This window comes from Castor canadensis, chromosome 4, assembly GCF_047511655.1.
Source record: "Castor canadensis chromosome 4, mCasCan1.hap1v2, whole genome shotgun sequence".
In the NCBI taxonomy this organism is placed as follows: domain Eukaryota; kingdom Metazoa; phylum Chordata; class Mammalia; order Rodentia; family Castoridae; genus Castor; species Castor canadensis.
This window is the reverse complement of record NC_133389.1, coordinates 127,148,293-127,161,587: the sequence shown is the minus strand read 5'-3', so window position 1 is coordinate 127,161,587 and position 13,295 is coordinate 127,148,293. Positions and strand designations below refer to the sequence as shown.

Here is a 13,295-nt window from a genome sequence, read left to right as displayed (position 1 = left end):
GTATTTTATTGAGAATTTTTGCATCTGTGTTTACCAAGGAAATTGGTCTGTAAACTTTTTTTTTATTGTATCTTTTTCTGCTTTGGGTATCAGGGTAATGCTAGCTTCGCAGAATCAGTTTAGTCTTCTTTCTTCCCTTTGTATTTCCTGGAGTACTTTGAGGAGCATTGATGTCACTTCTTCTTTAAAAGTATATTACGACTCAACAGTGAATCCATCTGATCTTGAGAGACTCTTTATCATTGCCTCAATCTCTTTAAGTGGTTTTTATCCTCTTGGCCCAATTTTGGTAGGTATACATCTAGAAACTTATCCATTTTCTCTAGATTTTTCCAGTTCATTAAAATATGTTTTTGAAGTATTCCATAATGATGGACTGAATTTCATTTGTCTTCATTTTGATATCCCTTCTCATCTCTAATTGTTTTAGTATGGGTTTCCTTCCTCTTTCTTATGGTTAGTTTGGGTAAGTGTTTTGCAATCTTGTTTATCTTTTCAAAGAACCAACTTTTTATTTTATTGATCCTTTGTATTTGTTTAGTCTCCAATTTGTTAATTTCTGCCCTGATCTTTGTTATTTTTTCCATATACTGCTTTTGGGTTTGGCTTGTTCTTATTTTTCTAAGAGCTTTAGGTACATCAGGTTATTTATTTGGGATCTCTGATATTTTAATGAAGGCATTCATAACTATAAACTTCCCTTTTAAACACTGCTTTTGCTGTGCCCAAGGGTTCTGGTAAGTTGTGTTTCCATCTTCATTTGATTCAATTTCCTCCTTATTTCTTCAGTGACCCACTGACCAGGCAAAGGTGAATGGTTCAATCTCCATGTGTTTGAATATTTTCTATAGTTTCTCTTGTTAATGATTTCTACTTTTATTCCACTGTGGTCTAATATAACACAGAAAAGTATTTCAATTTTCTTGTATTTGTTAAGACTTGCTTTATGTTCTAAGATAAGATTTATTTTTGGAGAAAGCTCCATGGGCTGCTGAGAACAATGTGTATTCATTCTGTGGCTGTTGGTGGAATGTTCTGTAGATGTCTGTTAAGTCCATTTCATCTATAGTATCATTTAATTCTGAAATTTCCTTGCACATATTTTGTCTGGATGATCTGTTTACTGGTGAAAGTAGGGTGTTAAAGTCATCCACTATTAACGTATTGTAGTCTCTCTGTGGTTTTATGTCCAGGAGTATTTGCTTTATGAAACCGAGTATACTGACATTAGGTGCATGTATGTTTACAATTGTTATCTCCTCCTGCTGGATTGTTTCCTTTATTAATATGAAGTGATCTTTGTTTCTTTTGACTAATTTTGGTTTCAAATTGCTTTGTCAAATATGAGTATAGTTAGTCCTGCTTGCTTTTTTTTTTTTTTTTGGTGGTCTATATTCTTGGTAAATCTTTTTTCCATCCTTTAACTCTAAGCCTATGTTTGTCTTTGCCAGTCTGTGTCTTTTGATTGGAAAATTAAGACCATTAACATTCAGAGTTTTTGTTGAAAGGTATGTAGTAGCTCCTGCCATTTTATTAGTCTTTTAGTGCTTGATTATTCCTTACTACTCATTTACTCATCTACTTGTCTAGTGAGATTTATTCTGTCCCACATATTCATGACTGCATTTATGTTCCTCATCTGTGTGATTCCTTTAAGTATCTTCTGCAGCACAGGTTGAATGATTATGAATTGCTTAGGTTTTGTTAAAAATGGAAAGTTTTTATTTCTGCTTCAATTATGAAGGATAACCTTGCTGGGTACAGTAATCTAGTTTGACAGTTAAACTACATCATTTCAGAGCTTAAAATACATCATTTCATGTCCTCCTTGCTTTTGAAGCTTCTTTCGAGAAATCTGCTGGTATTCTGATGGGTTTGCCTTTATAGGTGACTTGACATTTCTGTCTTGCACCTTCTATATTCTTTCCTTGTTCTCTATACTTAATGTTTTATCTCATAATATGACATGGGGAGATTCTTTTCTGATCTGTTTGGGCTTCTAAAAGCCTCCTATACTTGGATGACCATCTCTTTGTTAAGATTTGGGGAATTTTCTGACATTAGTTTGTTGAATATGTTTTCTGTGCCTTTAGTTGGCATCTGTTTTCCTTCTTTTATGCCTATGACACATAGGTGTCTAGAGGTCTTAATTGTTCTGTTTGTGCCACTTTAGTTTTTTTCCCTACTCTATCTTCATCCACATATTCTAACACAGCCACCTTGTCTTCAAGTTCTGATATTCTGTCTTCTTTAATTCAGTCTACTGGAGAGACTTTGAACTGAGGTTTTTTTTTTTTTTTAGTTGACTTATTGAGCTTTTCACTTCCAGAATTTCAATTTGATTTTTTTCCAGAATTTCTATATCTTTATTGAATTCCTCTTACGTATCCTGCATTGTCTTCTTTATTTCATTCAGCTCTTTGCGTTTTCTTGGAATTCATTCAGGCATTTATTTGTGTTCTCTTTAATTTCATTGATCATTTTTTTTAAATTCTTTGTGATTTCTTCCACTTCACTGTCATTAGTGTTTGTTGCTGCAGAGCTGTTGAGTTTTGGAGAAGACATATTGCCTTGTTTTTTCATATTACTTACGTTTCTGCATTGGGATTTGCACATCTGAGGCCAACTCATTGGGTGGAAGTTTAATCTCCTGTAATCTTTCAGTTGAAATAGTTTCAATGTTCAGGCAGGGCAGTATAGTGCCTGGGTTGAGGTGCTTTTTCTCACCACTGCACTGGTGGTATGGCCCAGTAGCCAAGGATTTGCCCATGTGCTCAGAGAACTGGGCTTGACCCCCAGCACTGCTCAGATTTAGGTAAACTAACTGGAGTCTCTTAGAAGGTTTAGATATCTAATTCTGGATTGCTTTGACTATAGAACCTTCTTTTCTTGTGTACTTAGAGTCATAGCTCTACAGCCTGTGGACCAGGCAGGTTCCAACTTGCTCTACAACCCCACAGTTTGTATCCCCAGGTGTAGCAAGCATCCAAGCCTCAAGGTGACCCCCAAATGCATCAAAGTGTCAAGGAAGCAAACAGAGCACAGAGTTCTGCACTGGCTGGGGGGAACTGATGGACCTGGTTGCTCTGCTTGCTGGGCTCAGTGTGTACAGAATCCATCCAACAGTTCACCTCCCTATGAGGAGGAGTAGGCTGGACTTGGGTGCCCTTAGACCTGCCTGGAAGCAAACACATGCTAGGATGCAGTTCCTGGAGATGGGTCTCAGTGCCTTCAGTACCCAGCCAGTTGTTCACCTCTTTTTGAGAGGAAGAAAGCTGTAGAAGTCATGTGGTCTAGAGGGTCTGGGCCAAAAGCCCTCTGACCCACCTAGAATTTAACACATGAAATCAAGAAGCAGGCCCTAGAGGCTGAATACTATGCCAGCTACAGGCTTGGTGCTAGGTTTCTACCAACCCTCAGATGATGGGAGTCCCTACTCCCTCCTTGCCGGGGAGGATAGGCCTTCCAACCATCAGCCCTTTGCTGCCACAGCTTCATGTTACTTTTACTTCTCTGCAGTACCACATTAGACTCTCCCTCTGCATGGCCATCTCCACCCAGACACTGGCAGGGTGTCACAGGACTCCCTGAACCGTGATTGTTCCTTGTTTTCAAGCCCCGCATAGTAGCTCAATCTCAAACAGTAGACCCCTCTCAAGATTGTGCCTTGCCTTATGGCTCGCTGAGGTATAGGGAGCAACAGAATGTCTTTCTGAGGCTAGGTTTTCACACTAGAGCAATCACTGTATCACCAAATCACCACACCAGTTTTAAGACTTAAGAGAGTTGTAGGTTTATCTTGCAGCTGGAATTTCCAGTTTATCACAAGTTTTCCTAGTTCTTTATATATTCTGGATATTAATCCTCTGTCAGACAAATAACTGACAAAGGTTTTCTCCCCATTCCATTTGTTGTCTTTTTACTCTGTTTATTATTTCCTTTGATATGCAGAAGCTTTTTAAATTTGGTGTAATGCCATTTGTCAGTTCTTGCCTTTGTTTCCAGAGCTATAATGATTCCTTTTCTGGAAAGCACTGCATGTGCCAGTATCTTGAAAGGTTTCCCCTATATTTTCTTGTGGTAGTTTCAAATCTTACCTTAAGATCTTCAATCTATTTTAGTTAATTTTTACACAGGGTGAGATACAGGGCATCTAATTTCAATCCGAATGTGGATATTCAATTTTCCCTACATTTGTTGAAGAGAGTGTCTTTTCACCAACATATGTTTTTGGCACCTTTGTTGAGAATCATTTGGCTATAGATATGTGGGTTTGTTTCTGGGCCTTCTATTCCATTGGTCTACATACCTGTTTTTATGCCATGCTAGTTTTGTAACTATGGCTTTGTAGTATATTTTGCAATCAGGTATTGTGATGCTTCCAGCATTGCTCTTTTCGCTCAGGTTTGTTTGGGTTGTTCAGTGTCTTTTGTGCTAGCCTATATCTTTTTTATCTTTTTAATTTCTGTGAAGAACGATATTGGCATTTTGATGATGGTTTTGTTAAATCTAAATCATTTTTGGTAGCATGGCCATTTTAACAGTTCTCTCAATCCATGAAACTGGGAGGGTATGTAATTTTCATTGTAGAAATCTTTCACCTCCTTGATTAGGTTTATTTGGTTTTGGTTTTGGTTTTGTTTGACACTATCATGAATGGAATTGCTTTCCTGATTTCTTTCTCAGCAAGTTCATTATTGGTGCATAATAAAGCCACTGATTTTTATATGTCGAATCTATCCTGCTATTTTGGATTTATGTTTTGGTGACATCTTTAGATTTTTCTAAGTATAGAATCATCTGCAAACAGGGATAAATTGACTTCCTCTTTTCCTATTTGTGTTCCTTTTATATCTTTCTTTTGTCTAATCATTCTGGCCCAAATTTTAAGTACTATATTGAATAAAAGTGGTAAGAGTAGATACCTTGTCTTATTCTTGATTTTAGAGGAACTTTTTAGTTTTTCCCCATACAGTATGATGTTGATGAGTTTGTTATATATAGCATTTATTATATTAGTATGATCCTTCTATACCTAATTTATCAATGTTTTTATCATGAAGGGATATTGAATTTTATCAAAGACTTTTCCTGCATCTATCAGTGATTATTATCCTTGATTCTATTTATGTGCTAGATGTGATTTCTAAAATCATATTATGTATGAAATATTATGTATGAAATCACACATCATTATGTGATTTCTATAATCATATTCTTAACCTTATTCCATGGTTCTGAACCTGCCCTTTTCACTTACCAGTATATCTGGACATTTTCTTATACAAAGGTACATTCAGATATATCTTAATGTTCTGTTGTATGAGTGTTCATAATTTATTAGCAAATCTCCAATTAATGGCTTTGTGTATTGTGTCTAATCTATATATACCTTTTTTGTTTAGCTAGTATCACATTATTCTAATTACTGCTGCCTTAGGTTTATTGTAATATATAATAGGACAAATCACCTGTTTTTCTCTCTAAACATTTTTTTACCCTCAGGCTTTTCAGAGTAGTGATAATTTCAATTTATAATGTTCTCCAACCTCCCTGTAAGGATTTTAGCTAGAATTGTGCTAAATAAACATTATAATGGGTAAAATTTTTGTCAACACAGTATTAATCAGGATAGATAAATTTTGAGTGCAGGGTTGGCTGAAGCAAGTTTTGGGTCAGTGTTTTACCCTGGGGTCTGAGTACCTGGCCCTAAAACATTTACTTACTTGGCTGTTAGAACACAGGCATATTGCCACAGAGTCACTAGCAGGAGTTCTTGGATTAGGGGATCATGATTCCCTTTGAAAGGTATATGCCATGGACTACCTTTGGAAGGTGTGTGCCATCTTCCCTCAAATCACATGAACAGAATTTTACATGTAATTTCTGGGCATTAGGAAACCCCTGATTAATTTATGGATCATAGGTTAATAATTCTTACTATGAAAACTGAAGAATAAAGAAAGCTCGTAAGTAATCTAAAAAAGTCTAGTAAATGACTGAATTATCATGTTACTGTGTGCAAAGAGAAATGCTATTATTTGTCTGATAAATGGATTGACAATCAGATTTTATACCCATATAATAAAATAGAGAATTAAGTTTTGCTGGTAACCTGAATGAGAGTGAGCACTTTTTATAACAATCTTAGGGATGTCTAGGCTAAACAAGGAATTGTTCAAAAAGCAGTAAGGAAGACAAATAGGCTATGGTGCTAAGACATGAGTCACTTAGACCTGAATTTTGAATCTCTGCTTTGTGGGCTGGAGGTGTGTCTCAAGTGGTAAAGTACCTGCCTAGCAAGCCAAAGGCCCTGAGTTCAAACCCCAGTACCGCCAAAAAACAAACATAAATGTCCACGACAAAAAGATGAGATGAATCTCATCTTTGTTACTTACTAGCTGTGGGAATTTAGGTAATTCATTCCTACTCCATGAGTTTAAAAATGTTACAGTTGCAACAACAGCAATAAAATAGAGCATTTCCAAAGTTAGATGGGAAACTATCAGTAAGAGTCAAAGCAGAAGAACAAGGTATTAAAATGGATTTGGATTAAGTTTCTTTGCAGTTAAAAGGTAGTATTAAACCAGGTCCTGTTGGTACATGCTTATAATCCCAGCACTGGGGATGCTGAGGTGGAGGATTGGGAGTTTAAGGCCATCCTTGGCTACATAGCAAGCAAAACAAAAATAAACATACACATACATACAGAAAAACAAAAAAACTTACTCTGTGCAAAAACACTTCATATGCATTATCTCTTTTTATCTATAGAGTAACACCTAGGAAATAGATTGTCATCGTCTGTATTTTATCAGGAGAGTAGGTAACAGACCTTGTAAATGGTAGACCTCGGATTTATTCACAAATTTAAGCATTATGCTGTTAGCTTTTGAATTAGTACATAACTGCAGTCTAACCCAAAAGTTCAAATGACTAGGAATTTTTGTTGTGTATCTTCGTCATATACATAATTCATTTTCAAGATGAAGAATTTGTTAAAGTTGTTGAAACAGTTCAATTTTGTACTTGTATATCTATATTTCTACATAATGATAGTAAAAAAATGAAATCTCAAAGAAACTTCTAAATGTATCAAAGACTAAATTGTTATTTATTTATTTATATTCTCATTTGCTAAAAGTGAGTAAACTATTGGGTTTTTTTCCCCATTGAACCAAATTCAATTAACTGGTACCTTTTATTGTTCTAACCATCCTTATTAATATATGTTTGTATATATAAAAGCATAAGGGAAAAAATCAATAGCTTATTAAACTTCATATTCAAATAAGCCCAAATGTATTCTTTCATTTGTTTTATTTTTCACATAAGGGATATAACATCTTTTAAGTTTTTGCTAAAATTAAAATTAATTTTTCCTTTATGTAAGAAAAAGGACAGATAGAGACTATGCCGTATACTGATCACTTATATAAGATAACCTTACCTGATTGTAATCTAGTTCTGGATAATCTGAAGTAAAACTGGTATCATTTAGTAAATCTAAGGTGTCTTGACTGTTGAATCTTTTGTGGGAATAATTAAGAGAGCAGTAGGTACAAAATATTTGACTTCCAGCTGCTCAAAAACTAGGTTGTAATTTATAAATTTTTCTACAAAGATTTAAATGTGACTTTAAGGAATATACCTTGTGAGAACTGGAAGTATGAGTTATTCTCTAATTAAAATTGGATTGTTTCTAATTTGTAATATAATATATTGGTATAAGAGAAAAAAACAACTAATGCCAAGTGCTTTTGTGACAAGATTTCTCTATCCTAAGTAGTGATTTAGTTAATTTAAAATGAAGGAAAAAGTACTGAAATTCCTTCACTACTGATCAGTACCTACTGAGGCCCTGTGCTTTTGTAAAAATATTTATAGTTACGAAAGTATTTTATACTTTTTGTATGATTAAAGTTTAATTTCCTTATTTTTGGATTGGCTTTCTTTTGTCTATTTTCTTTCTTTAATTGAAAAAAACTAAAGGAACCAAATATAAGATGGTACCACTGTTTCCTTCTTTTGTACAATCTTGTTGCGTGTCTCTACATAAGCTGTTCTGGCCACTCATCATAGTAACCAGCTGGGCCATTTCACCTGCTGGAGCCATTAAAGAGGACTCTCTCCCCCTAGATTAATCCCCTCCGACATTAGTTTTTTGCACTGACAACTGCAGCAGGCATTCAGAATTTGCAGGTGGCCAGTGTGACGCACATAATTGCCTACAATTTTAGGCAATGAATAAAAATGGTCTACATTACTTGTCAAAGGTTGTATATGCAGTGCCAAGTGAGATCTATGGGAAGCCTTTTAGGGTTTAAAGAACAGTTAATAGCAAGGCTGCACAGGGCTTTTTTAATCATAATGCATTTGTAATATAGCACTTTGATCTTCTCCTTGTAGGAAATGGTATTACATTAGCCACTTTTAAACATTTATGAGTGAAATTCAGTTATAGAAGAGTAAAAGTGATTATTCTTAAGCAGAACATGTTAGATTTCATTAAAAGTTTTCAGCTTGCCCCTTCCTTGTTAAAATCTGTTGGAAGTCCTATTCCCGGAGGGTTTCAAGTCAAGATCTAAGGACATAGGGCTTTTCCCTTATTTTTCCTGTTGGTAACAGCAAGATTTGGAAGGAAGGTATACTAAATATCGAGATAATTTATGCAAGTGGACATTTATAGGGGAATAACTGATTATGGTCAAGTAAAATACATCCATGAAAATCTAAGGAATCTATGAATAATTTTGGGTTACAATAAATTTTGAGAAATGCATATTTAAACATTTCCATAAGTTATCTTTAACAACAACAACAACAACAAAAAGCACACAAAAACAAAAACCCTAGATGACTCTCCAATGCGCTTCTTCTGGAAGAGCTAAGTTTGACCTTTCAGACCCGAGAGCCTTTTATTAACACCTGCCTGTAAGGAGAACCTTGCCACACGCAGCTTTTAGATTCAGAACCACAAAACTGATGAGGAAAGGCTTGAAGGGTTCAGTTTGTGTCACTTGCTGTTTGCCGTTTCCATTTCACAGATGATTAATCTTTCTGTGAAGAAAGGCCAGAGAAACAAAGCACATTGGGCTCTTCCTGCAGTTACTCCTTCTGAATGCACACTAGCTTGCTAACTAAAAGGCCTTTAGATTTCCAGCAGAGAGAGATGTTCTGAAAGTGAATGCAGCTGGTTGGAGGTCACCGGTGCAGGGCTCTTGCCATTGTGTAATGGAGGCTTTGGCAGGTTGGGGTGGGGGAGCTGCGGAGAAGTGGGCAGGGAGAAGGTGTTGGCAAAAAAAAAAAAAAAATCAGAAGAAAAAGGGTTTTGGTCAGTTCATTTAATGTTTTAGAGGGTAGATTGTCAATAATAGGCTCAACTTCGTCTATGTAGTTTGTTTTTCTTTTTAAAGAAAAAAATATAATTTAATCTTTCTCTAGTATACCACCCCCTCCATTTCCTACTAGCATGTTTATCTTGCATGTGTCATCACTAGGTATTGTTAACTGTTCTATTTTGTCTTTGATGTGATTGAATTGTCTTGAAATTTTTTAGACTATTACTAATTTTGCTATCCTCATTTTATATATTAAAATCTTAATGCCCCAACAATGTTTCATTGGTATTTGTTTTTTTAATGGTATTGAAAATAATTACTTGTGATTTAGTTCTGCTTTTATTTTAAAAATTATTATTCTGAGGATTTGAAAACTTTTAATATTGATATTGAGTATCTAAATGCTTAGTATTCATCTTGTGTTTACTTTTTTCTCAATCATGTGTAGGACATAATGTGCAAGGTCAAATCCTGGGTTATAGATCAAAAGAAACCTGTCCGCTTCTATCATGATTGGAATGACAAAGAGGTAAGTTATAAGTATCATACCATCTATTACTGCTTGTGGTTTGATTTCTTAGAGAACAAATTTGAATTATTTCTATCAGCAATTGCTTATTCTCAGATTTGTTATTTTTTTCTTTTCCCTCATCTCTTATTCTTAATAGGTCATAACAAATAACCTTTTGGAAACAAGAATTATAAAAATGAAAATGCTGACTTGTTTTAAAGAAAGTTTGCTTTCAAATTATCCATATTTTCTCAACTTTTAAAAGGGATTCTTTCTCTTTCTCCCACTTTAGATTGAAGTGTTGAATAAATACTTATTTTTGACTTCAAAACCAATGGTCTACTTGGTCAATCTTTCTGAAAAAGACTACATTAGGAAGAAAAACAAATGGTAAGTTTTAACTCTCCTGATATACTGAGGTACATAGTTATATACACACAAACACACACATATTTACTATTTTATTTTAATGTCTTCTACTTATTTGAAAAATTTTAAAGTGAATGAAAAAGTTTTGCCTTTTGTTACATTTAGAGATGAGTCTTCTAAATGATTCGCACTAAGAGAACTTAAAAAGCTTTTTTAAAACAACTAAATTAAGCATAAGTAAATATATATTTACTTACAAGGTTTAAGTTTTTTAAGCATTATTGCTCATTTCTGTTACAAAATGAGAATGAATGTAGTTGGAGTACTAAAACTTTTTAAGCTTGAAATTTCTAGCTGTTTTAAGTGATTTTAAAACATCCACTTGGGGTTATAGCTGAGCATAAATTTTAAAATGCAGATTGAAAGTAAGCTTTCTTTAAAACAAGATTTAAAAAGAGAACACGGTAGGGGCAAAAAAAGCCAGGTAGGCCAGGTACCTGTTTTGAATATTTTAAAAGTATATTATAGCAAAAAAGTAAAAACTCATCTGTTGTCATTTTTGATGTGTAATCAAAATGTGCAAGATTTGTTTTCATCCTTAAAAACTTCAGAAAATCATATGTTCATGTTGGCCTGTCACATTTGGCATAGTACTCACTTTGACTTGCCTTGCTGGACCCATAGCATTTTATAGTATTGAGTCATAGAAACAAATCAAAACTATCCAAAGCAAAATATCTGAATTCTCCTAAAATATATTGTCGGTTTCTCCCTGTACTTCATTAAGTACTTAGATGCACATGGTTTCAATTTTCCATTAAAAATTCTCATTTCCATATGATATCAAAGAGTGAGAAGGCTTTAAACTGAAAAATAAACATTCATAGACTGGAAGCCAAAACAATAATTAATGTCAGATGGTTAACTCCAATAAATCATTAGAATAAATTCTGTGAAATTACTGCAACTAAAAATGCCCTGTTGATATTACTATGAGACATTTTGTGTTCCTGATAGGAAGCTGAATTTAATCTCTTTATTGGTAATGTTCTAGAAAGCATGAATTTCACATAACAATGTAGTTCAGACTGGTCAGTGTTCCCCAGCAAGTAATTAACTTTAAAATAGTTAGTTCTGTCTTGCTTCAAATCCTTATAAATTCGATGATTAATGTGTTAAAGATTGTTACCTTTAGGAAGGAATTTTAGGGTTTATTATTGGCCTCAGGTAATAAATTTTCTCATAGTAGTATGATTGGTAAGATTTCCCGAGGCTTGGTGAAACAATACAGACATCAAAGTTTACATGAAAAGGGATGAGTCAGTTTCCTTACCCAAAGGGGCTTCTCACACCTGTATTTGGATGATTACAGGTAGAACTCCCTGGCTCTAATTGTATAGTAAATACCATTTCCCAGACCCTAATGGTAGACAGACTGCTTAGGAGACGCCAGTCTGTGATTTAGTTGTCGCCAGACTCCCCATGTTTTTTGAGACCAGTTGTGATGATGATATGGTTATGGCCAATTGAAAGTAAGTTCCTGTCTAAATAACAAATTTTAATTTATATTAATATAGATCTATGAATGGTACTATTTTATAAAACCAAATTTTAGTAGGTTTTATGTACAAATCATGATCTGGTTTGAGGTTGGGGTATGTGTGTTTGTGGGGGGGGGCGGTCCAGATCTTGTGGAAGTTAGTGTAATTGTAGCTGAAAGATCAAAGACTGGGTTACTGAGTGATGTTCCAGAAGAGAATTTACCACATAGCCATTTTCTGTACAGTTTGTGCCGCCTGCTGTTCCTATTTTCCCTCAAGCTAGCCATTGACTACCCCCTGTGCATCCCTGCTCGTAAAAAATGATTGAGGAAGTATTTGTCATGTATTTATGACTGGGAAACGCTGTGCGATAGGGAATGGCATCTATTGGAGCCAGAAAGATTGCCATTTTCCTTTCATTCAGCCACTCTGCTACAGTTTTAAATCCTCTGTTTATGCAGCATAGCCTTTGTATAAAAGTGCAGAATAAATTTTTAATATGAAGGATACGAACACTAGGTTTTCATCATTTATACCGCTATAAGCAGATGTAAATAGTTAAAATTTATTTTAACTTTTAAATCCATTTAATTGTGTTAGCATCTTGGTTTTTTTAGTTAGGTTTATATCTAAGCTCCATTTGTATTAGTTGCTCCTAAAGCAAAAGAAAATTTTTTTGTTTTATAAAGTTAATATGTAATGTTACTGTAGCAAATTAAGACTGATACAGGAACCAATACTAAACATTTTCAGGAAAGCTGAGGCTATAGCTCAATGGTAGAGTGCTTGCCTAACATGCCAAACCCTATGTTCAGTCCTCAGTACCACAAAAAAAAAATGCGTGTGTGTATACATAAATATTCATGAGTCTTTTAGATCTAAAAATCTGTTTTAAACCATCAGGAATGAGGAGAGGTTTGAGACTTTGCCACACAAGAAAGACTGAAATGATCTTTATTTTAGCAGGTCACTATTTTCAGAAGTAATGAACATTTTAATTATTAAAGTCACTTGAAATTTAAATGATAACATATTATTTTCAAATCCTAGAACAGAAAGGAAGCATTTTGATAGATAAGTCTACTGTATTAGTGACTAGGTATACTGACCTTTCAAAAGATGTAAAAACTGGAATGGGTCCAGACATCTACTCACAAGTTTTAACAGTGTTGAATTCATTATTTCATTGATTTGTGAGTAAGACCTAGCCCCTGAAGAGAAGCTGATGTGGCAGCAGGGTTGGTTGCAGTTGCGTTATGATCAAATGTCAATAATCAATGTATTGTGAGAAAATCCACAGAAACGTTTTTGGATTTGTTTTTTAATTACAAGTTGCTGTTTCTTGAATGAATAAAGCTATGTAAAATTTTGTTGTTTTTGGTGGGTGCTGATGATTTTAGAACACTTAAGGTTTTCCTTTTCTAAATATAATCAGTTATTACTTACAACCAAGATTATACTGCATATGCAGTATTAATTTTCATTTTAGATTGCCTACTGAGTCATGGTGTCAAACAGGTACAGGACATTGAA

At 34.4% G+C, this 13,295-nt stretch overlaps 1 protein-coding gene across 2 annotated transcripts in view; it reads left to right on the top strand.

The window, feature by feature from the left end:
• Positions 1-13,295, top strand: part of Ola1 (Obg like ATPase 1) — a 159,944-nt gene that overhangs the window by 103,912 nt on the left and 42,737 nt on the right. For both annotated transcript variants that reach the window (XM_074071127.1, XM_074071126.1), the window contains 2 exons: positions 9,790-9,870; positions 10,145-10,242. In XM_074071127.1, coding sequence (XP_073927228.1) covers positions 9,790-9,870; positions 10,145-10,242 — 179 coding nt within the window. The remainder of the gene's footprint in view (positions 1-9,789; positions 9,871-10,144; positions 10,243-13,295) is intronic.